The sequence below is a fragment of the Astatotilapia calliptera genome, chromosome 2, assembly GCF_900246225.1.
Source record: "Astatotilapia calliptera chromosome 2, fAstCal1.2, whole genome shotgun sequence".
NCBI classification, from domain to species: Eukaryota; Metazoa; Chordata; class Actinopteri; order Cichliformes; family Cichlidae; genus Astatotilapia; species Astatotilapia calliptera.
This window is the reverse complement of record NC_039303.1, coordinates 19,508,909-19,536,863: the sequence shown is the minus strand read 5'-3', so window position 1 is coordinate 19,536,863 and position 27,955 is coordinate 19,508,909. Positions and strand designations below refer to the sequence as shown.

General features: G+C 39.8%; 1 protein-coding gene across 4 annotated transcripts in view; it reads right to left on the bottom strand.

Moving 5' to 3' along the window:
• il1rapl2 (interleukin 1 receptor accessory protein-like 2) overlaps window positions 1-27,955 on the bottom strand; it is a 470,217-nt gene that overhangs the window by 391,778 nt on the left and 50,484 nt on the right. For all 4 annotated transcript variants that reach the window (XM_026186343.1, XM_026186354.1, XM_026186326.1 and 1 more), the window contains exon 2: window positions 7,854-7,959. In XM_026186343.1, coding sequence (XP_026042128.1) covers window positions 7,854-7,938 — 85 coding nt within the window. In that variant the 5' untranslated portion in view covers window positions 7,939-7,959. The remainder of the gene's footprint in view (window positions 1-7,853; window positions 7,960-27,955) is intronic.

Here is a 27,955-nt window from a genome sequence, read left to right as displayed (position 1 = left end):
TACTGTGCCTCGTGGGCCCTGCAGCATTTCCCCAGCTCACACATACTCCTGAGCTACACATACAGTAGCTGCTGTATAATAGTGGCCTGCCTCTTCACAACAAAGAAAGCTATTAGATGCCATTCATGTCATCCAATGGTTTGTGCCATTCCTGAAACAAGCCCAACGGATTTGTGTGACTGGCTGGAACTGAAACAACAACAATCACATCAACAGCTCACTGAACTTTTTTATTTTATTAAATGTAGGTGCACTAGAGGAGGACTTTTCTGATGAGCCAAAGCGAGTTCTTAATACTGCACAGCAGATGTTTAAAGCATCCATAAATGATTTATTTGCCACAAACAAACCCATTCATTTGAGCTAATAAAGCAAATGGGACAATATCAGTAAGTGGTATCGTTTTGTTTTTCTGGCAACGTCTCTTTTCATAGAAGTTGCTGTTTTACAGAGTTTGACATTCATCTTCATTGTGCAGCAAAGTCGATCACAGCCAAGTGTGAAAACCACGTGCGTCAACATTTCACTGTGGAAAAATTGTCTGCAGCAGAAGTTAAAACTCTGCTCAACTTCAGATGCTTCCAGTGCAAAATCAGCTGCAGTGCGCTCTCAGAGCAAAGGGCAGCATGTGTTTTGAATCTGTACAATGCAGATATGTTACACACCAAAGTGAAGTAAGCACCGTCTGTGTCACACACCAGCACACATCTAAAATGTCTTTGCTCTGCTTTGCATGCATGGGAGATGATTTGAGATTAGACCATTCTGAGATCTAATCGCTCTTTGATCTCAGCTTTTAGCTGCGTCAGGCGCACACACACACACACACACACACATGCAAGCACACAAGGGCATTCAGTCACCTCTACACACACAAACAAACATTCACTCACTGCAACACTGCAAAACATCTGTATCTGCACTTCATAAAGGGGCCAGCCATGAAGAGTCTTTAAAGAGTATCATGTAAATGAGAATGGATGTAGAATATAGAGTGTAAGGCATAAACAGTATAAGCAAGGTTTTTCTTTCTTTCCTGAATTTGACATATACATTCCATCTAATTCCAAAATAAGAAAGGTAGGATAAAAATATGTACAGAGTTGTAATCGTATTTTTCTGTTCGCCATCTGGGTTAATAGTTTACCCTTGGTTTGGTGGGGTTTTCCTAAAATAACATGTGGATGATGAAGATGTTAATGATCAGCGTTCAACTTAACACATTAAAGCACATAATGTGTGTTATTGTGTGAGTGTGTTATTGTGTAGACATTCCTGCTGTGTGTGTGTGTTCTGTGGTTTTGGCTCGTGCTATGTGCAAAATTCTGCTTGAATGAAAACAGTGCATGTGACTGCGTGTGTGTTTATGCAGCTGCCTTCATGACTTCCAGGCATTGTTTCCAGCATTGTCATGCCTGTGCAGCAACTGTCGAGCTCATTAGCACTTTCAGCAAAATGGGCTAATCTAAGAAGCACTTCTGCCTGTGTATAAATGCAGTTACTTCAACATCATTAGCTGCACTCTGATATTTCCCTTAACAATTCAGCATGTCTGCTGTGTAAAGGAAAGCTGTCCTGTACCTGAATATGTATTTTTAGAAATAAAAGTGCAGATAGATGAAAAAGCAAGGTCACTGAAAAGTTGAATATGAAAATGAATCATACATGCATGCGGTACTCCTGAGGCTCTGCCAGAATGAGCCCAGCAGAGAAAGAGCTTAGGAGTAAAAGTAAGGAACAGATCATTTAGAAAGGTAGACTTAAATATATATATTTTTAAAGTGTTACTAATGAAGGTATTAAAATGCAAAAACACTGGTAGCGTAGCTTTTAGGTGAGCTGGTAAAAAACGTAAAGCATACCGTTTTTAAAGATTTTGGATGATGACACATTTTTTTGTAAAGTTCCTTCATTTCACCACCACAATCAATATTTGATTGATTTTGAACTTTGCTTTCAACTTTACTTCACAGGTTTTCATTCTGAGATTATCCACATTTTTATACACACTCCTAATATTTAATGTATCCATGGATGCATAAACCCATCCATCTATGCATCTGTGCTTAGAGCATTAAATCATAAAATCCTTACATTTGCATTTGGTTCATTGTTGTTCTGTTTTGTTATTTTCATTCTTACAAATTATAAACAGTATTTATACAAATCTTTTTGTTCTCATTACTTTTTAGGGTTTTGTATTGTTTAATTTCCACTGATGTATACGATAAACTGGCTGTGACTCTATGAAAGGTGCTATATAAGTAACTACATAGCATCACATACTGTATGTAGTTAGCTTGTTTAGATATTCAGGTTTTGATAAGTAACTACATAGCATGACATACTGTATGTAGTTAGCTTGTTTAGATATTCAGGTTTTGATAAGTAACTACATAGCATGACATACTGTATGTAGTTAGCTTGTTTAGATATTCAGGTTTTGATCCAACCATCTCTGAGTCACGAGGTGCTTATCTTATTAATAGAACGTGACATCACAGGCAAATTTAGTTTGGAACCTCTCAGTTTAATTTTAATTTCAGGTGCTCAGATGAAATCTAGAAAAAAATCGAATTAACAAAACATTAAACCTCTGAAAAGTAATAACTGCGCATGTAACATAATTAAAGCTTGAAACGACTGACTCACCAATTAATATAAACTAGATTTGACATTATAATTAAAAAATATATAAATTATAAAGTTTAATTTATACATAAAATATTTTTTGGGTCTAACTCTAACATATGAAATTATGTAAGATCTTTTTAGGTAACTTTGCGAGTGCATTTATCCCCCAGATTCAGTCATACAGAGCTTTGAAGATGTGCAGCTAATTCAAACTTTTCAAAGTGAACAGAGCTGTAGACAGAACTTTTATCAGATTTATAGATTTTCATAGCATAGCCTTTCAGATAAATAAGGAATGATTGAATTGTAAGATCAAATACTGAAATGACTGAGGAGCCAGAGCAAAGTGCTGAAATATTTCATCCAATGATATATTAAATGTACACCGCTTCACAACGTGCATACAGTCTGTACAGCACAATAAACAAGATTACAGAAAAGCTTACGAGGGAAGATTTGAATCTGCATGCACACCTCAAGCTGTTAGTAAGTGAAGAGCAGCCCTACAATTACCTTTTTGCCTCAAATATTCACTTAGCTTCCTTAAACTGTTTTGTAAACAGTCTCGTGGTGCGAAATTATTACTGTTTTTTGGTGATTTTATGATTAGATACTTGTAACAATGTTGCAGACGGCAATGTTGTCATTTTTATTTGACCGCATCGTGGCAGTGTTGTCTCAGTGTCTGTCTAAAATCAGACAGTTTTTCTGTTTAGCTGTTAGTTATAGTAGTTTTCATTCAGATCAGCATCTTCTTTGATGAGTAGTTCTCATCGATATTCATGAATCGGGTCATTTAAAAGCACAGAGGTCAAATACACTCAGCTGACAGCCATAGAAGTTACCGCTAGTAAGGGATTCACATTCCCTAGCCTGCATTGACTCAGCTCCAAAAAGTGCCCAAATGGTTTAGTTTCTTATTACCAAAAACTTCAAATCAACCTCCTTCATGGCGAACGTTGTCATTCAGCTGTGCAATAACCCAAAGAAGTGGCTGTAATTAGAAATTGCTGTTCTGACTCAGTGAAAACAAGTCTAGACTGAGAAAAAAAATATATGAATTCTAAATTTGTGTTATTTCTAAACAGGCTCTGTAACAGGTTACAAAGGACATTTTAAATCTTGGTAGAGCCAAAGTATGTCAGGTTTGTCCCTTCACATGAGGATTCCTTGTTTAGCTTCTCTGTATTTCAGTCTCATTTTCCTCATATTGTATTTCAGCTTATTTACTCCAAATTGTAATGATCATTCTTTAAAATGCAGCTTCCATTCAAAGAGTTGCCCATATGGATGGTTGCCAACGTGTTTGAGCTCTCTCGGTGGGCAGAAAGATGCCCATCAGTCTCTCCTGTACTTTTCTATTTATATAATATTGGAGTGAAAAATCTTCTTGTCAACAAATATCAGACCCGCTGAAGCGTTCTCAGCCAAGGACCGAACCTGAGCACCTTGAGCGCTGATGATGCATATACTAGCTGACACCTGACCTCTGAGTGGCAGTCAGGTGTCAGCTTCTGTACATGAGGATTGAACTGCAGTTCAGTCAGGACCAATATAATCAAACGATGATTGTTATTTCCAGCTGTAGTGATTTATATTTGGCTTTTATGAGCCATCAGAACAGAGCAGGCAGTAACAACATGCATGACACTGGTTAAATTATTTACACGATGAAAGAGAAACTGCAGTGGACTGGGCTGCAGAGTGGCTTGCAGAATTGCAAGAACTTCATGCAGGCTAAAGCAGTTTAAATGTGCACCCTGTGTGAGATTTACCAAGTCAGTGAGTAGAGATGAATCAGCGGCACCATCAGCTGATTCATGGGAATAATGAGGATGATTTAATGTCCTGTCATTATGCACAATTAGGCAAGGATTTCTGTGTAAGGATCATAAAGTCTCACACTGCCATTTTTACATGAATGTGTTGATTTGTATAAAAACAACCTTGATGTAGAGCTTTCTCCAATCACATTGTGTCTCTTCTAACTGCAGCAGGTGCTGCATCAGAGCAATGCAGAGACTGATACAAGGAAACGGTAGTTCCCATCCATATGGTGTCCAGTTACACACACACACACACACACACACACAACAAAAGAGAAACAAAATCTAACAGACTATCTTTGGCCAACTGTAGCGCTCGCCCACATAAATGTCCGCTTGGCTCTGCTCTGATCACATAATTGCTCTGTGCACACCTCTCCCACTCACACACATGCACAGAAGTAGAGCACACATACAGAGAGGATACACTGAAGCACACTCGGGGAGTTTGTACACACATACACTTAGAACCTGGATATATACAGCACACACACAGTCACAGTTTGGTATGTCAAGAAGTGGTCTATTCACCCGCACACGCTCACATACATGGCAAACACCAAACAAAGACTCCCACCAACTCACCTACCCACACACAGTCAGCAGGCTGAGGGGCGAGCGTGCCAAAGACAGACGTGGAGAGAAAACAATTTAACTAGTCTTAAAAACATCTTCACCAAGTTTGATTCTCACGAAGAAGCAAACGTTGAGAAACTGTGATATTTCTTTTGTTGCTGTTGTCAAAAAGTTTTTGATTATTTTTTTATTCCATAAAATTGTATCCAGGAAGAAGCACTTTATGCGGATCTCAGGGTGGGCCGGAAAGCATTTTGGCAAGCATCTTTTCAGGTTAACTCTCAGTGACTGGCTGCCAGCTGCAGGGTCTGTTCTGTGGGTGACCTCGACCTTTGAGCTCCTTTTAGAGAAAGTCAACTTCAGATGAAGAAAGTGGGTAAGGGTGGGGTTGGGGTTTCCCTGCAAGTTTTGTCATGTCCTGCATTTTTCTACCCATGATTTCATTTCAGCTTAATTATGTTAAACTATGCAACCAAGGCAAAAATAGCTATTTGATAGTCATATGATTTTTTTTGTTTATATAAGTAAATGTTGCATGCACAGTGTGTAATAATAGTAGTGTAACAGCACCTCATAAACCATATGCTTTCACCATGCAGTTCTGTCCTCCACCAGGTATGAAGTCTCCCAGGAAAATCAAGTATAGCAAGCAGACACAAACCACAATTGTGTTTTTCTTACAGTGGTTGGGTGAAGTGCTGTAATGCAATTCTCAGATGCTGAGTGTGTGTAATTACAAAGAATCTCTGAAGTATTGTTATGCTTGCCCTCGTATCCCCTCGATTAAAGCACCAGGACCAACACGCTCACTTATAAGCAAGCAAAACAGTGAGACAGGATTATATTAAAGGGGAATCAATTCTAACTGGATTGTTATAATTAGATGACCTGAGCTTGCTAAAAATCGCTGGGTAATTTTCTGTGTTTTTATCACTTTCAGGATCTGGCAGGAGCGTGTGAGAATAAAATTACAGATGCTGTAGGTAATATTTATAATGAAAGATTCCCTGAGTGTAAAACCGCAGGTGAAATGCTCCATTCAAGTATGAAGGCAACATGAAAATGAATCAAAATGCTAAACAGCTCACCTCTACGTCACACATACAATACTGCAAAAGTCTTGAGTTACTCCTCATTTCTTTATATGTTACTAGGAAACTTGGAAACATAAATAGAAACATAGTATGGAAGGCAAAAACAGAGTTTGTACAGTTAGTCTTTTATTCTTCAGCACAGTCTGAACTCTCTCAGGCCGCTTTCTTCTCTCTCAGGCTGCTTCAGGATTATTTCTCCAGACGTTCAAAGCTCTTCTTTGGCTGTTGTTGTTCTGTTCAAGATGATCCCACACAGTATCAATACATTTGAGGTCCGACTCTGGGGAGGCCAATCCATGACTGATAGTGTTCAACTGTGTGTTTTTCAGTCCAGGTGTGATTTTACTTTGGGATCATTGATGCTTTCCAGATGTTATGGATGCAAAATCTGACCTTACTTTTTTTGCATTCAGTTATGACAAAATCTCAAACACCACCAGCTGATATGATTTTACAGATGCCTGCAGACACTCGCTGTTTTGACTGTCTCCTGAGCTCATCTGTAAATATTGATGATCATTTGAACCAAAATGTTCAAACTTGTTAGGACTGATTTTCAGTCCAGTTCCTGTGTAATGGGACATGCCTCAGCGTTTTCTCCCAGTTTTCCTTCCTTAAAAATGGCATTTGGCAGCCACTCTTCCACTGAGGCCATGTCTGATGAAGCTTTAGTGTACAGTAGATGGATCAGTTGAAGGATCAGATGCATGTCTTTCAGGATCGGGGTCAGGTATTTGCTGGATTTTTTTTTCTTTACTTTCAGATACTGTTCATTTGCTTTAGATAGTTTTAAGACCTGCCACTTGTTTGTCCTCAACGTGTCCAGTTTCCTGAAATTGTTTTTAGGAACACACTGGAAAGTGAGATATGCCAAGTTTTAGGCATTTTTCTTTTATATTCAGCTCAAAAAATGGTAACAAATGCTGTCTAAGAAAAACTTTGAGAAAACCTGGAGAACTTTTGCTCCATTTTAAAAATGATAAGAGAGTCTGGCTCCTTGGGAGCAAAATATAAAGAAATGTGGCATTACTCAAGGCTTCTGCAAAGCACTGTACCAAGATCACCGAATAGTATCACACAAAACTATTGATGCCATACATCAATATCCCAATCAAGCTCCTTCTGTAAAGACGATTAGCGTGACACAACAAATCGATTATGAATAAAAGACTATCAGCAGATCTGTCATCACCGGGCCTGCCGATACACAAATGAGCACAGCAGCAGCAACAATGACAGCAGCAGTCAGACGGGCTGATCATTACACCCCCTCAGCAGAAAAAGGAGAGGGATAGAAATGGAGAGACAGCCATTCTGAGCTTTGAGATGGAGTTTGGAGAGGAGTGTTATCTAAGAAAGGCAGAGGTGGTGATTGTGGATGAGGGGGAAAAGCTGTGGGAGCGAGTGTCCATTGCATCAACTTAAGAGATGTCAATACATCATAAAGGATGAGAGCAGAGCAGATTGCAGGGGAACATTGAGAGACACCCTATATTTGACAGCAAAAGGAGAATAAGAGTGAGGTGGAGTATAATGACAAAAGACAAGAGTTAGCATTATCGCGAGAAGACTGTAGAGTGCTGGCAGTGAAACAAAGCAAGAAAAACAAAGCAACAATAAGCTCCAAAAATAAAAAGCCTGAGAATGTTCAAGAGAGAAAGGCTCGTTTTCAACAAAGCAGAGTACGCCACATGACAACAAACACCGAGGCTCTTCATCCTACCTGAGTTCCTCTTGGAGATGTACTTGACGTCGTCACAGGCTCCCGAGGCGAGGAGGAGGAGGAAGAGGAGAGATAAAGTCTTCATCTCTCTGTTCTCCACTGGCACCTTTGGGAAACAGGACAGAGAGAAAGAGTAAGAGACAGCGCAGGAGGCAACATTGTCATTAAAACCCGGCACTAACAAGCACCCAGTGTAATTGCAAAGTCACGTGTTGTGTCCTGTGCTCTGCCACGATGTAGGACGTCTCAGTTCCTGAAATGCATGTGGAGGACAGCAGACATACTGAAACTGATTTCTGGTTCACAACCAGGAGTATGGAGAAAGACAAGGTGGGAAACAGTATGGAGTATGGAAATAAGAAACGCCTGTAGTTTTTACAAACAGCCTGCACAAGTGCAAAATCCTAATTTGAGGTTAGAAATAGACTGCTGGGATTCATCAAAGCGTTGCAGTGTCTAAAAGCGTGCACGCAGGTATTTCTGCAGCTGCCCTCGAGACATGTATTGGTGGGCATTTTCAAAGTGCAACATTTTGAGAGGAGAGTAATTAAATGCATCATACTAATTTACAGTAATTTACACCAAATTATGCAAAAATGTTGCTCCTGGTGTGCTGTACGACACTTGACACTAGGAGTGTTAATTTGTTTGGAATGTGAGAAAGAGAGGCCGTCAGAACAAGTTCATACTTTGTGCGGGAGTGAGCACCGTGCTGAGGTTTGGGTTACTGGTTAGTAACCTGCAGGCCAGCATGTTTCTCATCAATAATACTGGTGTTTTGATCAAAATCACACGCAACAATGAATTGAAATCAGCAAGGCCATTTACAAAAATACAAACATTTCCAGATTTTCAAAATGTTTCCATTCCATCATCATCAAAAGCATGTTGGTCACAGGTCGATTCAAACAACGGTAAATAGTCAAATAGTCTTTTTAGATTTATCTGCCTCATCTATAGAGAGCAACAGTGAAAAGAAATGCTGTTTCTAGTCTACTCTTTCTTCTATAGGCTACATGACAACATTTTGAATGTATTTAAGATAAGATAAGATAGAACTTTATTAATCCCTCGGGTGGGTTCCTCTGGGAAATTCGGTATATTTAGGGTTAAAGTAACAACGAAAACGACGTGTGTGGACCAATCAACAGATGGCTGCCCCGGTTCTGCCAGAGGTTTCTTAAAAGTTTTTCCTTCATTGTCCCCAAGTGCATGCTCAAAGGGGCTCGTCTGGTTGTTGGAGTTTTCTCTGTATTATTGTAAGGTCTTTACATTACAATATAAAGAGTCAAATTGTTGTGACTGTGAGCTGGATCACTTCAATATTTAATTCTTACATTTTTTTATTTCTTTTCCCCCCCATAAACTGCAGTGCCTACCACATACAGAGTAAATGAGGGTAAGACTGAAATAGAAGATTAGCTAAACCAGCACTCATTCTGTTGTGCTTTTCATCCATTTGATGCTGGAATTAACTGAATCATGACTGTAGTTTGAAATCACCTGAACAATGAAGCAGCTGCTGAGGAGACACGTGAATATTGCTGATATGTGTGTGTCATATCATATGAGCTCTAAAACCATGGGAACAAATCCAAGTGAACACATATAAGATGAAGAGTGTGTCTGTGTGTGTGTGTGTGTGTGTGTGTGTGTGTGTGTGTGTGTGTGTGTGTGTGTGTGTAAATTAGAAATTCCTCAGCTCTACTTTATTTCAAGGAGTTATTATGATATTACAAAGTCTCTCTAGCATAATTTTGTTTTTTGACTTTAGAAAAGAAGAAGGTCTAAAAATGACACAACAACATACAATAATTGTTTCTCACAGCAAACATTTTGACACATTTGTCACACCAAGAAGAGCACAGGTGCATCTAATAATGCTAATGATGGCTACGTTATATGGAGTGTTCCAATAAGCCAGCACAAACAGTACCAGGGCAAGCTACTGAAACAGCTAATTGGAGTGGTACCATTATTATGAACACTGGGTGCACCTGTGCTGAACAAGTCAGAGTGGCTGCTTCTGTAACCATGTTGTCTGACTTCTAGTCCAACGCTGTACTGCTTGGGGGAACAAATTAATTCAGTTATTTATTTAAAAGCCCAAAATAAACTTAATGAACATTTTCAATTTATGCAAATATAAAGTGTGGTGCTAATAAATAATGAAAGCACCAATTCTCCTCACTCTGTACGAATGCAAACTTTTTCTTTATTTTAACATTTTATTTTTTTCTCAGCTAAAACTTTAGTGTCCAATTACACTGCATGTTTTAAATTCTTTAATTTTTTTCCACTACGTGATATATGTTCTATTATGCTTTGGTCATGCTAGAGGTCCACAGCACAACCAAAACTACGGTGACCTTGCACAGAGAACTTCTCAAGTTCATGGTGACATTTTAAAGTGATTGATACTTGTTACTGCTATAGTAAAGGACACTGACATAGCATAGTCTCTGTAATACAACGTACACTGTTCACTATTATAGTCTGTTCAAAGCGCTACGCCTCCACTACTGTAGATATATTTATAGCACTCTGTAGATCTGTTTACCACACGTCGATACATCTGTATATGTGCAGCACATCTGTATATTTGCTGTCTGTATACCAATATAAACATCTGTATACTCAACTTACTTGTATATAATCTGTTCATAACTATTCTCACCTTTTATCCTACCCTTATCTGTTCCTTATCTGCTCCTACTGCACTTACTGCTCTTGCACTTCTGATGAGATGCAATCTGTATTTCATTACCCATATTTATACATGTGTAATGACAATAAAGTTGAATCCTTATTTGTGTTTTTTTTTTTAATCAAAAGCATTCAACTCCATCCATCCATCCATTCGCTTCCGCTTATCCTTTTCAGGGTCGCGGGGGGCGCTGGAGCCTATCCCAGCTGTCATAGGGCGAGAGGCGGGGTACAACCTGGACAGGTCGCCAGTCTGTCGCAGGGCCAACACACAGGGACAGACAACCATTCGTGCTCACATTCACTCGCACATTCACACCTAATGGCAATTTGGATTTTCCAATTAACCTATCCCCACAAGTTGCATGTCTTTGGACGGTGGGAGGAAGCCGGAGTACCCGGAGGGAACCCACGCAAACACGGGGAGAGCATTCAACTCATAACGTTAAAATTTACATGCACACGTGAGGAACAGACCAAGCAGGATTTATGGAATAAATCTGTCTCTTCCTGACCCTGTTAGAGTGAAGAAGAGGCAACATAGCCTGAAGAAGATAGTTTGGAAGATTATGTTCTATTATAACAGAGAAGCTAAATTGAGCTGTTGTCTTCAGGTAAAGACAGAGAAAAGAAGGCATGCACTGACAAGTGAGACGTATTTGTGAGTTTTATCTGATAAAGAAAAAACATAAAAAGAAAGAGACGAGGAATCCCAATAGAGCCTGGCATCAAGGCATTACACTGTTGAGACATAAACTTCAACAAATAGTTGTAGGATAGCTTTTACCTTTGCCTTCCAGAGGAGGAAGATTAGAGAATCAGCTACGCAAAAAACCTGAAGCTACTCAGTCCTGCTACAGGACAATTCAGCAGACAAAACTGTTGCCAAAGCCTAACTGAGAGTTTAAGACAACATTTCAAGAGTTTGTTATAATATTTAAAGATGACAAACCATAAAATATATTCTGAAATTCATGACCAATAGCACTCATTTTACATTTAGGCATTACATTATTATTGTTCACAATTTATGTTATTGCAACAAGATATGGATATAAAAGATGTTGAAGACTTTTACATCACCAACACGCCGACATCGTAGCATTAACAATATGGAAGAGTAAACTGTGACAGCTTTTTTACTTTGAAAAACAGAAGCGTGCTGCGTTTCCTCAGATGTTGGAACACCTACTTTTAATATGAAACAAATTAATTAATTAATTACTCATAGTTTAGGAATGCAAAATAGTCCCAGTGTTAAACCCACACTTTGGATTTTGTGTGTTTTTAGTCTTTGACAAGTTTAAACCTAAAAGGCAACATTCTGACAAATTGATTAGGCATTATTTTCTACGGTGTTATCTAGATTATAAACCTACATCAAAATCCACACAAACTTAGATAAGTCCTGTGAGTGCTGGGTGTAACGCTCGTGACTTAAAAAACCTAAGAAATCTAGCACTGAGTCCTAGAGGAGTATTGGAATAATGATGAATGTTGCTTAAAAATCAGAATCAGAATCAGAATACTTTATTCATGATGCTAGTCTTAAATTTTCAAAATATCTGGGCAATTCCTATTATATTTTGTGTTAATGCCACATTAAACTTCAGAGTAGGGAAGCTAATATCAATAACACCGTCTATACTGATAAATAAGTAAATACTGGAAAATAGATTTGTGCAATTAGGGATAGCTCAGTAGGTAGAGTGGTTGCCCCATGATCGGAAGGTCGGGGGTTCGATTCCCCTTAACAGCTACCCTGAGGTACCCCTGAGCAAGGTACCGTCCCTACACACTGCTCCCCGGGCGCCCAATGGCTGCCCACTGCTTCACTGAGTGAATGGGTTAAATGCAGAGAGCAATTTCCCCACGGGGCTCAATAAAGTACAATAATGTACACACTTCTTCTAGATGAAAACTTTTTGTTTGTGTAGTCATTTATTTTTTATTTTGCATACTCTGCTTGCAAGCTCCACACCTCACCACTAGTTGCTTCACTTTACTTTGCAGTCACTACTTTCATTCTTTTTTCCATCACACCTTCCAGTGTTGGCGCGCACACATAATAACACTGCAAAGTCAAAGTTCTGTTTTATGTTATATGAATACACCTTTCTTTGTTTGAGTTACCTGGGGCTTGGCTTCTCCTTCCCAGTTGGCAAAAGGTGTGACAAAGGGCTGGGGGATCTGAAATACTGCTGACTACTACTGACAACCTCATTGGACTAAACCACATGCTTGATTAGCTGGGGGGTGGTTGAAGTTTGTTTAATTGTCCCCCTTGTGTGTCATTTGGTTTGGCTAAACCAGTTCCTCATGTGTCATTTCAGGGGGTCTGTTTGTCTGAGGTTTTTTTAGTTGTTATTTTGAATTTAGTTTATTGAGCTGACCTCTTTTGTTGGTCTGCCTGTTTAAGTATTTTGGATTTGTTAATTATCTTTCATATTTTTGGGTCAATAAAACCCAATTGTTGAATTACCATTGAGTCCTGGGACCTCATTAGGAAATCACGCAGGGGGCAAAATGTTTTCACACCATTGTATCTACGAGGTACCACTGTATTTATAAAGAATTACAAACAACAAATATTATCCAATTTATTTATTGATTGATTTCCAGTTTGTAGTCCATCAGGCTTTGATCAAGAAGTTCAAAATTTAGAAACAACTGTTTTAATCTTATCATGCATAATTTCATAACTTGATGCCTTGCTTACCCCAGAAGGTAGCGCGTCATTTTTTTTGTTTTCCCTTATGCGTTAAGCTAACCTTCTTTGACTCATAGAGGGTAAAGTCTTCTCCTAACACCCCTTTTCTCACATACCCAACGCCCCACCCCCAATCACCAAACACTCTCTCCATCTCACACACACACACACACACACACACACACACACACACACACACACACACACACACACACACACACACACACACACACACACACACACTGCCTCACCAAGGTCAATTTCTGTCTCTCTGCTCTTTCACACATGAACCCTGACACATTTGTTCAGGCAGGAACGGCAGCAGCTCGTTTTCAGGTCTGATCCATCGTGAATGCAGGAAGGTGAATGCAAGCACATCACTGGAAGCTGATGCCATGCATGTGTGCACGGTAGCAAGGATAAGAAGGTAAGGATATTTAAACAAAGCCCCAATGATCAAGAAAACAATTAGACCATAAATAAGCAAATGAAAAGACAGAGAGGGAGAGAAAAAAAGAAATTGTTTAAAAAAAAAGTTGTCATCAGCGATGGGTTAAGTGAATGTGAGCTCTATCAATGCACAAACAGAGAGGAGAGGGTGCAGCGCAGAACAAACACTATTAAAGCATTACTCGTATCTTTCATCCTCTCTGTCGCTTTGCTTTTCTGTCTGTCTATCTCTGATAATGATATCCGAACACGGGAGCCCGGGGAGCTCTCAGCAGGGTCAGTGTGTGTGTATAATGCAGACGCACACATTGCACGGCACTCAGGCAGGTTGCATATTAAAGTGCTTTTGTGGGGATAAAACGTGTGCGATAGAAGTGTTTAACTTTCAACCCAGAGGTCCCAAAAACATACTGCTCTTAATGTAGAGCCCATATTCTGTTTGCTTAAAGAGAATATGCAATAGGCATCAAACCCTCTTGGTTTTGATGCCTGCAAAACCAAGAGGGGTGTCATTATAATAATCTCATCCGGACAAGATTTTGTCCATTTTTTGTGTGTTTGTCTAATTGTAAACAACATGCAAATCCTAATTAACTTAAAAGTACTAGATGGACAGGCATGAAAATACACACAAACACACTGCAGACCACCACCGCTAAGCCCAGCCCACATACACACACACACACACACACACACACAGATAAGAGGTTATTCTTGTCCCAAACAGGCTAGTGTTAAGCCATTAGGCCGCTTCAGCCACACATCCAATATTAAAGACAGCCTGCAGCTCTATTCTGTCACACTATCTCTCTCTCCCAAAGTGCATGAGTCATGCTGTTTGGTTACAGAGGCAGTCTGTGTTTTACATGGAAACATAAGCCGCCTCGTCATCATTATGAAAGATTTGATATCCGTCCTTTTAATCTCTGCTAGAGGAGGTGTAATTGGTTTCAGTCTGGTGTCGTGCACTCTTATTGGAGTCTGTTACACTTTTTTTCAGGGTTTTTCTTTCATACAGCTTCCAAAAAATTCTTATAGTACGAGAAAATAATTGCATGTGTGAAAGAAAACATTCTACAGCAATCACACAAAACACACTAGAACATAATATATATATATATAATTTTATTTTTTTTTACATGTTCTTTGTCTTTGTGTCAAGTACCCATTTCACCAAAGTATTCTTGAGCAAAGCGGTTTATTCTGTGACACAAAAGCGTTTCAGCTGTTGAGTGTGACCTCAACTCAAATTTTGTGGCAGTCCTGAAATCACTGAAAACAGGAATGGCACAAAGAAACAAAAGGAATGTGAATAAATGTGAAGACAGAACAAGCCAATGACTCACCACTGTTATTGCATTCCAGCGATGAATGTTAGTATATGTCTGCAGATCAGATCTGGTTCTTTTAAAGCAACTGATGTTGTTGTTTTGTTTGAAACCGTGCACACTAAACCAGATTTGCACTGACTTTTAAAGCCATTTCCCATTTAATAACAACTGCAGCCACTCTGCCTGGAGTTTTAGTTCCTCCATTTAATAGAGCTTTTTTTAAGTCTAGTGAGAGCCCCATAAAAGCTAAGAGTAATAATGAATAATGCCTTTTTTTTTGGTGACAAACCCATAAAATACTGGATATGTGCAGTAAACCATTTAAAACGTATGTCCACAATCAGTACACATTATTGCAGCAGGAACATTGAGAGTGCCAGCACAGGTTTTGCTTTTCATTTGAAATTTCACTGCAGCGTATTTAAAACCTGTGTTTGAATGCAGAATAAACTTTTATATTTATTTTGTATAGCTGAAAGTTGCATTTTATGAGCACATCAGGTGTTGGTATCTTTTTTAGTCAGGATTCCCATGAAATGTACAGCTTTGGAACGACTTTCAGGTCCACCTAATTTGTGTCATGAAGGTAGAATCTTGGTGTATGAGACCAGGATGACCTAACCTTCATGCTAAGAACCATCACTGGTTACTGGAGTTGGACTGATGACTAACTATAGCCCTGAGAAAAAAAAACTAACTGCAGTGGAAGAGTTTGCAACTTCCAAGGAGGAAGAAGTCATTTAAGGTCAGGAGCAGGAAGCACTTTGGTCAATATGTGGAATATGCGCCAATTCATTCCAACAACTCCAGATGTTAAAAACTGGGAGGCTATCTAGCACCCATTCAGAACTGGCACTAGGCCTGTAGCCAATCCCAGCTGTCATTTGTTGAGAGGTGGATCCGTCATAGAACCAACACATGGAGACAGACAATCATTCATGGTTACATTTATGGCCGAATTCCTGCCTACAGCCAAGTTAGGGTTAACAGCTAACCTAACAAGCCTGTGTTTGGATTGATGGACTCTGATGTTTTTTATATTCTCCGAGAGAACACAAACTGAAGATCGAAAGGTCTCAGCCAGCCAGGTGAGGCCACAGTGATAACCACTGCAGCCTAAGTGCCACTCTCATCCACTGGAGCAAATTGTCTTGTCACTGTCTGTCACTACATGCTGTCATGGAAGGCAAATGAATACAAATTTGTTTCCTTTTAATTGCTATCGCCATTTCTTATCAACAATGTAACATTTGAAATACCAAAGATAAATCGATTTCCTAACAGAACAGAAACTCTGAGCGGTCTGAGGAAAAGAGCTGAGCAGAATAGATCTAAAATGATAAACATTAGCTTTTCATGATGACGCGTGCTTAGATGGTGCAAACTGAAGTTGTTGCAATATTTAAATGCATGTAAAAAACTATTTGATTATAATTAAAACTGTGATTAGAGCAGGGCCCATGAAAACACGATGCTGTCATTATGTTAATGTGATGAAAAGTTTAATTATATTACAACTGCTGCGTATCATAATTATAAACATATACTTCACACAAGTTTTTACATTCACTACGCTTCTCTATATACATACACTCACAGACTGCATTCATTTTCGAACGCTACATGGAGCTAGAAATGAACCACAGTCTCCACAGAACAAGCTCAGGTACTGCTTCTGACCACCATCTGCCACTCACAAATGCTTTTAGGATACATTCTAGTCGACAAACTCTCTACATCCATTCAACTGCAGCGGGATGAGGCGTGAAAGGTATGACCGTTCCATCTGCAGTCCCTAATTTGAGAGATGTGGTGCACAGTCATCAAGCCCCGTGCAATTATGCACGCCTCTTCTAATGTGAGTACCTTGATTAAATCTTGCACAAGCAGCACTAGGCTCTGACACACAAAAAGCACAGGAACATCTGTGGCTTGTGTGTGCTGCAAGCTGGTTGTTTATAACTCGGCAAGCTTTTTCTAAACTTAGAACAGGATAAAATTAACAGATGGACACTAAAGATTTTACGCACATAACTCACCATGCTGGTATGACATCAGTACTTCAGTACGCTTTTGACCAGCTAGTTTTAAAGACTAATCCGACTTATGTATTTACATAGTAGTTCAGAATATGTGGACCAGCTTTAAGTGTATAATCACACTACAGCAATCTGGTGATATTCTTTTAAATCAAAGAGAACATGACTTGAGGTTTAATAATTACGCTGAATGACTACATGAATCACTACCTTATTGTGGTGGAGGGGTTTGTGTGTCCCAGGGATCCCAGGGGCTATGTTGTCTGGGGGCTTTTGCCCTCTGGTAGGGTCTCCCATGGCAAATTGGTCCTGGGTGAGGGACCAGACAAAGAGCGATTCAGAAGACCCTTATGAGGAAAACATCGAGGGAAAAGTTTACCCTGCCAGTTTACCCTGCCACCCTCCCCGCCCTGGAACCAGGCCCGGGGAGGGTGCTCGAGGGCGAGGGTCTGGAAGGAAGGAATACTTGAGGACCTCCTTAATCCCACTGACACATCTTCCGAGGAGGAAGCCGAGTCTGCTTAGGCTGCTGCCCCCGTGACCCAGCCCCGGATAAACCAGAAGAAGATGAACGGATGGATGATGGACTTTTCTTTCAAATTAAACCATTTTTAAAAATTAAATACATTTTATAAATTCTTTCTTGAAGCCTGTAGCTTCCGGTGTATTACTGCCATCAAGTGAATCACAACAATGATGTTATGTTGGACAAATATCTATCAGTAATTGTGTGTAATACAAACAAAAATCCACTCATTACTCTACAGCACCACCAGTGGTCACAAACTCTGCAGGCTGCCTTTAAAAATGTAAACTCTACATCAGCTTCCTCCTTACCAGCCTCTGTAGACAGACCATAGATGGCATTTTGTCATCTATGGTCATCAATACCAAAAACTACGATAATATATACCATTGTCTTGAACTAAATGCAGTACATATCCAATGTTAGTGATGTAATGAACTACCTAAAAAATAGATCCACAATATTAACCTGTGCGTTTGACAGCAGGAAGGTTGGAATCATGTATGCAGTTTATGCCAGTTTCTAACCCCATCATCAGCTGTAGCTACAGGAAGACCAGGCAGCCCATTCCAGTCTGTTCTCAATGGATGAGGATCATGTAGTCGTCTGTATCAAACTAACAGGACCAGAGGCCGGCATCATGTTTTACTGCTGGAACCTGTTCGCTTCGAGGTCCGACAGCTGTGGTTTTTGCTCATCACTGTTGGGTTGTTTTATTTGTACTCTCTCACTCTTGTCACTCTCTCTACTTTATCAGCATAGCAAGTTGTGCCCTCAGGCCTGCAAATGCTTATCACGCCAGTCCCTGGAAATTCCAAACATTACAGAGCAAGAATGGCAGCTATTTCTGATATCCTCACACTGGCGTGTCTGACACCAGAAATGGCCTTCAGAATCAGGGAAGTCAGATTCCTTAGTAAATTAAACTTCTCCCTCTGATGGAGGGGCAGAGGACGTAACCTGCCATCGATGGTTTATAGGAGAAAAAACCTGGTTTAAGTGTGGTTGATTTTATCACACGGGGAATTATGTAGATAAGGGTGAGGCTGCTGGGTGAATGCATTGGTAGATCTATGAAGAACCTTGCACCCTACCTGTCTGTGATTTCTGTCGCACCTGCTATCTGCCAAAAATCTGCCAGTTTTTGGCAGGTTAGATTTGCCAGGATGATGCCGTTCTTTTACGGCGCACCTGCTGTAATCTGCGAGGACACTGTCTTGCTGTAAAATATGACAGTAAACTGTTACTCAGCTTATTTTTGGGGGGTGTTTTTTCTCTGATTCACCTGACATAAACATAAAATGAAAATGCTTTCAAAATGTCAGGTTTTTATTGGTCTGTTAAATAAAAGCCGCAGTAAACATCCTTTGAGAGCCCATTTGCATTCAAATCAGCAACCGTTATCTTTGGCTGTTTCAGGGTCTTCTCTCTGTTCATGTACGGTAACTTCAGCCTAAGTCCGTGATGGTGAAAGGCTCTGTGGGGGTAGGTCTCTTTGACTGTGACTGGGTGACTGAGCTGATTGTCCACCACTTAATGACCCTTCTCTGGATTCAGACCACAAAATTCTTCTGTATCTAAAATGCATCTGAAACCAAAGAGCTGAATGGTCAAAGTACGTCACATATAATGCAAAGGTGGAAAAGGTTAGATCATACAAATACTTTTTTTTCTGTGATCACCTCTGATGAGAATTTAATGTGAAATCTGAGATTATTTTTTAAGCAGACGCAAAAGAGAATTCACTTCCTTGGCAAACTCCTTTTCTCTCAGTTCTGTCATCCTCTCTCACTTTTATCAATCTTTTATTAAGTCTCCCGAGCTTTTTTTTGTTGTTGTTGAGCTGCTGGTTCCACAACCTTACAGTTAAAAGCAGTCTGATCTGCATTGTTAAAGATCATCAGAGTAAAGCGAAAAGATATGAATTCTTTTTACAACCAACAAATCCCCCAGAAATCACCAAGTATTCTAACTTCCTGTTAGAATACTTGGTGTTGCCATTAGGATGTCACCGTGTCTTACCTTCTTTTTAACGATTTTTTATTTAGTTATTTTTAATTTAGTTTAATAATTCCCTCTCTACTTTGACTCCAGGCTGCATAAAAAGTTTTCAGTACTGAACTTTATCTTCTTAACAATAATAATAATAATACATTTTATTTAAAAGCACCTTTCAAAACACTCAAGGACACTTGACATGTTATTATTTGATCTTACCATTTGCCAATAAATGTGCATGAACAGACTGTTAGGGAGTTTATTCCACATTTAGATTTATTTTAAACTGAGCTTACTTGTTTGTTCCTTGTGTTCGCTGCTGTGTTTTGGGTACAAAAAGCTGCTTCAAAGAAATTGCCCCAAGTGAAAAGCGATGAAGTTCTTTGTTCTTCCGTACTGTATATCGTATTGTCATGATGCAGAATGAATTCGGGACTGATCAGAGACCTCTTTGATGGCATTGCATGCATATAAACTTCATAAGTGCAAAAAACTCACGTATCACAAAGCACCTCTGTGAAAAACCATGTCTCAAACATTCAAGTGTTAATAAAACAAAAACTGGGAGCTATTTTAAGTGTCAGTTTTAAATGTTCTAAACATCATCATCATTGCCATTGCTTTAAGTAGGCAACTGGGCAATACTAAAGCACTGATTTGACATTTTTGCAAAACATGTACTTCATATGCATGCAAAGCTTTTAAAACATGTGAAAACCATGCATCAGGCTGAATGACATCAACCATGTGAAAAGCTAAAGAGGAACTGCAGTCACACAGTTTTAAAATGTTTCACTAACAGTGAGATGTAGTTTAAAATCAACTTACTGTTATGCTTACTAATAAAATTACTGTTATTAGTAACAAGTGACTGGACACTGTACATGACAGCTATGTAGTCTATGTTCTTTCCCTTTGAAATAAAAATGCACATCTGCTTGCAAACTAATCCTTTTGAGACACATGAGTCTCATGAATGAATGAATGATACGATGAATAAACTCCACATTTGGATATTAGTTACTTTTTTGCATGTGTAACTACTACAGCACATTTTGTAATTTAAATTGGTGAATAAATTGCGTCGGGAGTAACTCGAGATCTTTATGAATCGATTCCAACTGACTTTTGCCTACAATTTATGTAAAGATGAGGCTCAATCCACTTCTCATGGTTATTAATACGATGCTGATGGTACCAGAGGAGGCAGCTGCCTTCTAGTCAACACACTGGGAACAAGAGTCTCTTGTGGCGGCCAGTTTTAGTGGGAAAGGGACACTTAATAATAAATTAGTATAAATATTTACAAATTATTTGAGTGGGGAAGTAGAGCAGAGTTTTTGGTTTGTCTGGAGGATTTTTAGAAATGCAAAAAAAAATAAAAATAAATCAATGTCTGTTGCGATGCCTGATCGTAAGGTTGCAGGACAGAAACACATACGCCTGAATGCACGCACCCACACATGCACAGCACAGGGTGTGTGCTAATGAATGCAGCACCACCTGTTCAGTGAATGATCTAATTGCTCTCAGCAGATCCCCATTTCCTCACTATTGCGCTGTTTAACAGCACCATTTAGCAGGTAAGAAAGGTTGCTGCAGAGAGGCACCCTCACCATTACACTACCGATTTGCCATTTAGCAGCACCTCCCATCGCATCAGAGGGCACCGGCTGCTCTTTCACATGGGGTAGCAAGTACGTGGATAAGAAATGTAGAAAAATGAAACTAAAAAGGTATGAGGGAAAATAAAATATATCAAAGAAAATAAGGCGAAGGTGGATGCACAGGCAAGCTACATGCAGCATGAGAACAAAGGTCCATAAATTACATTTTTAATTGAAAAATATTTCTATAATATTTTTCTTATCAATAAATCCCAAAAAAATCAGCATGACAAGAATTGTTGGTGTATTCAAACCTTGACTGATTTGCCATAGAGCTGCATTGTGTATAACTATGAGAAAAAAAAATGATGTTAATGATGTAATGGAGATGAAGAATTTGGATACACAAAAACATACTTGTTAGTAAAATCTATAGGATAAAGAAACGTAAAGTTAATTGTGTCACTGCGCTATGTGAAGTCAAGTATAGTTCTTGTAGAGCTTGTAGCACCACATTTACAACAAAAACTTGAAGTAATCATTTTTGTATGATTTTAACATACAAAAATCACCAGTTCTTGGGGAGTAACGGAATACATGTACCACCGTTACGTATTTAAAATACAAAATATGAGTAACTGTATTCCGTTACAGTTACCGTTTAAAAAGGTGGTATTTAGAATACAGTTACTTTGTTGAAATAAATGGATTACACAGCGGTACTTTCCTGTTTCATATTGTGGCGGGTCAGGACTGTTTGGGTTTTGTTTGACAGCTACGTTCTGTTGTTGCAGGTGGCAGTGTTACGGTTTCCATGGTTACAGGGTGACGCTCTCTGAGACTGTGTGTTTCCTGGGTGAGAGAGCGCCATTTTATTGTTGTTGTGCTAAGCTAATAGGCTGAATGCTGCAAGCATAGCCCTAAAGAATGTAGCCTCATGGGCAGTGTAGTCCGTGCTGCAGGGAGAATTGCCATACCCGTTATGTGTCTGTGAGCGCGAGGAGGGAGAAAAAGGAGAGTGGAAAAGTATGAGTTGTCATTGAGCAGAAATGGGAGCTGGAAGCATGTAAATATAATAATAACCACTGCAGCCAAGTAGAGTGCCTGACGAGCCCAGTTGTAAGTAAGCTATTAAGACTCGACTGTACACTGTGTTCGTGTTTTCAATAAGTTCCGTTGGAGCAGCCTTTCAACGCCTCTCTCTGTCTCTCGCTAGCAAAGTCAACCCAGACAACCAAGTAAAGCTAGTTTTCAGCTACGAGCCCGACACGAACCGGACGTATTAGACAGAGGTCCCTTTACTACGGTTCGGAGCTGTGGACCTTCAGTAATAGTAATAAATCACACAGCAATAGTACATTCATGTAGTTGTAAAAAGCATGAAAATATATTAATTAATCCAAAGTATTCAGAATACGTTACTCTCATTGAGTAGCGTAACGGAATACGTTACAAAATACATTTTGGGGCATGTAATCTGTAATCTGTAGTAGAATACATTTTAAAAGTAACCTTCCCAACACTGTGCATCACTGTGGAAGAATTCTGTCCCAGTCTTCTTTAGGAAGTTGCTTTAGCTCATTCAGTTTTCTGGACATTTATTTAAGCACAGCTCTCTATATTGGAGTTGCGTTGAAGTCTGGACTTTGACTAAGCCACTGCAACACGTTGTGTCTCTTTTTTTTTTTTTAGCCATTCTGCTGTAGATTTGCTGCTGTGCTTGGGATCATTTTCTTATCACAGAACTGAATTTGAGCCAAGCTTTAGCTGTGGGACAGATGGCCTCACATTTGTCTCCAGAATATTTTGGTATAAAGAGTAGTTCACGGTCGAGCCAATGACTCCAAGGTGTCCCGGTCCCGTGGCTGCAAAACAAGCCCAAATCATCGTCCATAAACCACTATGCTTGATAGCTGGTATGAAGTGCCACTGTGAATTATTGCTAAACATCTTGTCTGTCCAAAGGAGATTGTTCCAGAAGTCTTGCAGTTTGTTCAGAATCGTCTTTGCAAAACGAAGCTGTGCTGCCACGTTCTTTTTGGAATGAAAAGGCTTTTTTATCTGGCAACCCTTCCAAACTAGCCAAAGTTGTTAAACAAACCAGTCCTTTTCTAATTTTACTATCTTGAACTGTAACCGTTACCATGCTAACTGAGGCCTGTGGAGTCTGGGAGAGCTCCTGACCTAAATGCTCCAGATCAGCAAACTCCCAAAAGTTCTGCTTTTATAGAGGTGCTTGCATTTACTGATTACCAGTTAATTAAATGGTGTTTGATTGTCAGCACCTGACTGCTACTTACCATCTTAATTTCTTTGGAAGCAGTAAGGCTCTGCTGAGGCTGATCTAGGGTGTGAATACTTTCCTTTTCACATGCATGTGTGCTACCACTGCTCTATACAGTGCTAAAATCAGTTGAACTTTGATTTGATTTGATATACCTTTATTAGTCCCACAAGGGGAAATGTCATAAGGCTGCCGAACTATTGCACCCAATGGCAGCGCCATCTTACCCTCCGACCATACAAACATGACACAAACATCACATGGGGAAGACAGGTCAGAGAGGTATAACAATGGAAAATGCACCACATGAGGAAAGATAAGGAGAAAAAAATAACTCCCCTCAGACTGAGCTCCAACAGGGAGATCAGTTTGAGTACAGAAAAAAACACCTCAGCAAAAACTCTTAATACACCAAAGAAACACATGACAAGCAACAGGGGTGGATAAAGGGTGAGAGTAGAGCTGGGCGATAGAACGATAACGATATGTATCGCGATACAACCTTTTCTCGATAGAAAAATTAAACTATCGCGATAGACCTCGCGGCTCTTGTCCTCTTTAAAAAAAAAAAAAAAAGGAAAAGCCAATCCAAATTACGTAGCGCAGAGCCGAACCAATCACAGCCGCAGCGTCACGTCACGTGACTTGTTACGTACAGCACAAGTGCCAAGCCGCACATGTGTATTTGTTTGGGAAGCAGCCAGCCACCGTACCGCCCGGGTAATGGAGGAAATGAGTGTGCCGACTAGAAAAATCAACCAAGCGTGACCGAAGGTTACCGAAGAGAAAACAGATGATGGTTCCAATGCCGGAGAGATTGTTGAACGGAAGAGCCATAGAAGTTCCGTAGTGTGAAGGTATTTCGGCTATTTCAAGTCTGACAAAAAACAGAGTAGCGTGCACTGTAAATTGTGCCGAAAGCAAGTCTGGAAATACAATAAACTGGTGCATGCGCTACGTCCACACGTACCTGGGTATTTTTGAAAACGCAGATTTTTCTATGTGTTTGCACCTTTCGTCCACACGTAAACGGCGTTTTTGGTCACTGAAAACAAAGATTTTTGAAAACTCCGTTTTTGCATTTACGTGTGGACTAGAAAAACGGAGAAAACGCAGCGTCAAAGGTGTGCGCCACGTTATTGTTTCGGTGAAATGAATTTCTACAATACTGTTAATTCTACTCTCTGCAGTGTTTAAATGCTTACATATACACACAGTTACTGTCCCTCCACACATACGACTCTGTTCTGCTTCTATGCCCCAGCTTTGTTTACTTTTTCCCACCAAGGCTTCTAGACTTCTGATTGGCCAACATTTCTGCACGGTTAGAAATCTAGCGCCACCTGCTGTTTTGGCATGTTCATAGCAGCGTTTTCCTTCATTTCTGCCTTTACGTGTGGACGGGATTATTTTTTAAAACGAAAACGGAAAATCTCCGTTTTCAAAAATACCCGTGTACGTGTGGACGTAGCCTCAGTCTCTGACTGGAAGCGCTAATTCGTCATTTGGCTTTTGTCAGACTAAAGTAACTGTTAAAACTGTTTGAAAAGCTAAGCTATACAACAAGGAGAGATCGAGAATTTCCTTTTAGCTCTCAGTTTATTTGATATTGACAAAAGTTAGTCAATTTTGTCTGTTCTTCTGTAAAACAAACTAAGATTTATTTGTAGAATTAATATTTTGTTTCTAAGTGGAATTGACAATTTAGTCTGTTTCGTTTGTTCTATTTTGAAACTTAAACGCTTTAGCGGCTGCCTTTTGTGTAGTTTGCAATATTTGCCTTTATTTATCTGAAAAAGTCTCATGTTCCTTAAGTACATCTACCCTGTTGAACTTATTATGGGAAACAAATATTTAAATAAAAACAAGCTGCTGATTATTTCACATTTTACTTGTAAGCAACGGCACATTTAAATCTTACAAATATAGTTATTTGGCTTATATCGTGATAGATATCGTTATCGCCTGAAATGAAAAAAAACATATCGTGATATGAAAAAATCTTATATCGCCCAGCTCTAGGTGAGAGACAGCCAATGTAGACAGTACATCCAGGCCTGCAGCCTGTGTGCTGGTCTCTTTGATCCACCGTCAGCATCAGAAGGGAATAAGCGTCGAGGGCGTTTGGAAAGGGAGGGGGGATGAGTATATGTCTGCATGTGTATATATGTCTGTGTGTGCGTGTGTGTCCAGAGTTCAGCTGAGACAGTGTCCTTCGCCCTGCCAGGCTAAGTAAACAGTCTTCCAGCCAACCCAGGTGGCCTTGCATGGAATGGGAAAAACAGTCTAAACACAGTCGTTATCAGAGTGTTGTTGTTCAGCTCCAGCCTTGAGACCGCAGCTGGCGCCAAACCGGGTATCAGCATGAAGTGATGGTGGTTTTTTACTTTAGTGCAAACAACTCATATGAATTTCAAAGCTGTTCTGACACTGGTCTCTCAATCTCCCGTTGGAGAGCAGTGAGCTTCTCCATGATGTTATCAAACTTGCGCTCATTGATGTTGTCCTTCTTGTGCTCAAAGAGCCGATTTCTGAGAACTCACGACCGCAGTGAGCTTCTCCAAGATGTCATCAATTTGCGCTCAAAGGTGTTATTCCGAGCGAGCCCCTCCAAGATGTATCCAGTTTGCACTCAGAGGTCTTATTCTTATTCACCGCAGCCGTAAGCTTCTCCAAGATCTTCTCCTTGCTGCACTCAATGAGCCCATTTTGAGAAACTCACGCCTCATCCCATCATTTCAATCCCAGCAGGCAGCCTTGTGGGGGTTTGAACAGCCGGTTCTGCTTCCTTAAATCTTCGATAAGCCAGGGCCAAGCCAGCTGCGATCAGACAGAACCCTGTTATCATGGTTCCGAATAGGTAGATGTCTTCAGCACTCAGGCTCACCCAAGCCCAGACTTCTCGTTGAGAAAAGGGTGTCAATTACATTTAGGGACCAGTTGATCAAATCCATAATTCCTCTTTTAGGTTTTAGAGAACAGACTGTGAGAGAGTGTTCCAGGGAAAAGTAATACAAAAAACACAAGTCTAGACAAGGGCTAAGCAGGGAAGCTAAGGGAGGGGAGGAGGAGGAGAGGAGAAAAAGTGCGACCGCCTTTGTCAAGAGCAAGAGCAATTAACTTAATTAACATATCAGTGACATGGACATATAGGGACATGGACATATCAGTGTCCATGTCCCCAGTTTCTTGGGCAACTCAAAGCTCCTCATTAAGGCCAGGAGATGACAATATCTGCTGCCATTTCAGCTACCTGGGATACCGGATAAACACGCTGCTCTCTAGTGCCAGAGTATATTCTATATTCTTCAGCCTCCTGGCTGTTGGAGTTCAATATAGGGGCCTTAACACACATACATTTCCAGGTTTCAGCTCTAGTTGGAAGCAGCTAAGAAAGCATTTAAAAATGGATGGATGACTAAAGATGAGTAATTGGTAACATTTTACATTCCTGAAATATGATGAGTGATGCAACAGTGGGACAATTAGGGGCTATATTAGTCAGGTTCAGCAGCAGGGTGTTATTTTACGGACACATCAATTCCTTTTTCCTAATGTGTGACTCAGGAGGAAGGTCTGTAGAATGTAAAATGACAGAAATAAGTAGTTATTGTCATGGTACCTTCCCTGAAATAGCACCGGGCCAAGACAGGCTTCTTCATGTACACAAATACCACTGGACCTGTCCAAGACTGTAGGAATAACATGCTGCTGCTCCTTGCTAACCTTCCCTGATAACTCTGACATTTGGATATTTGACATTTTTCCCTTTATACTCAAACTGAAAGCACACAGCCCTTTGTATGCAGGGTGTCTTGTTATCATGGATCAAAAACAATTCATGGCGCGATTTCCAAAATGCACAGTTGTTCTAATATTTGGCATATAAACTTAGCATTTTCTGTCAGCATGTAGATATTTGCCAACACTTGTCATTACTGCCTGTCTACTGCTTTTTTAAAGAAACATGTTAAAAGATATCAAGTTATAAAACAATATCCTCTCACTTTTAAGACATGAAAATGTTGCTTTGAGAAGGTGCTGCAGTATTTCCCCAGTGTGGCTATTACCAGATTCTTCCTTCAAAGCGAAAACCAGGTTGACACACTGACAGCATATAAAAACATACAAATCAGGATACCCAGCATCTTTCCATGTTTTGACATAAAACGTCTCAGCAAAATGCCAATGATCTTGGAAATGCCAAACAGTGTTGCCATGAAGTCAAGGAAAAATTCCATGTGTTTATCACATGTACACGTACTGTAGCGAGTATACAGGATCCTGTATACTCTCTTATACAGAAGCACAGCATATATATTCAGTGGAAGTGTTTTGATGTTAACACGAAGTGCCTCTTTACAGCGTTCTTGTTCCGACAACATGGTTTATGTAGAGCTGTGGGGTCATGTGTTCAGCGAAAAGTATTTGGCTGTGAATAACTGTGGCTG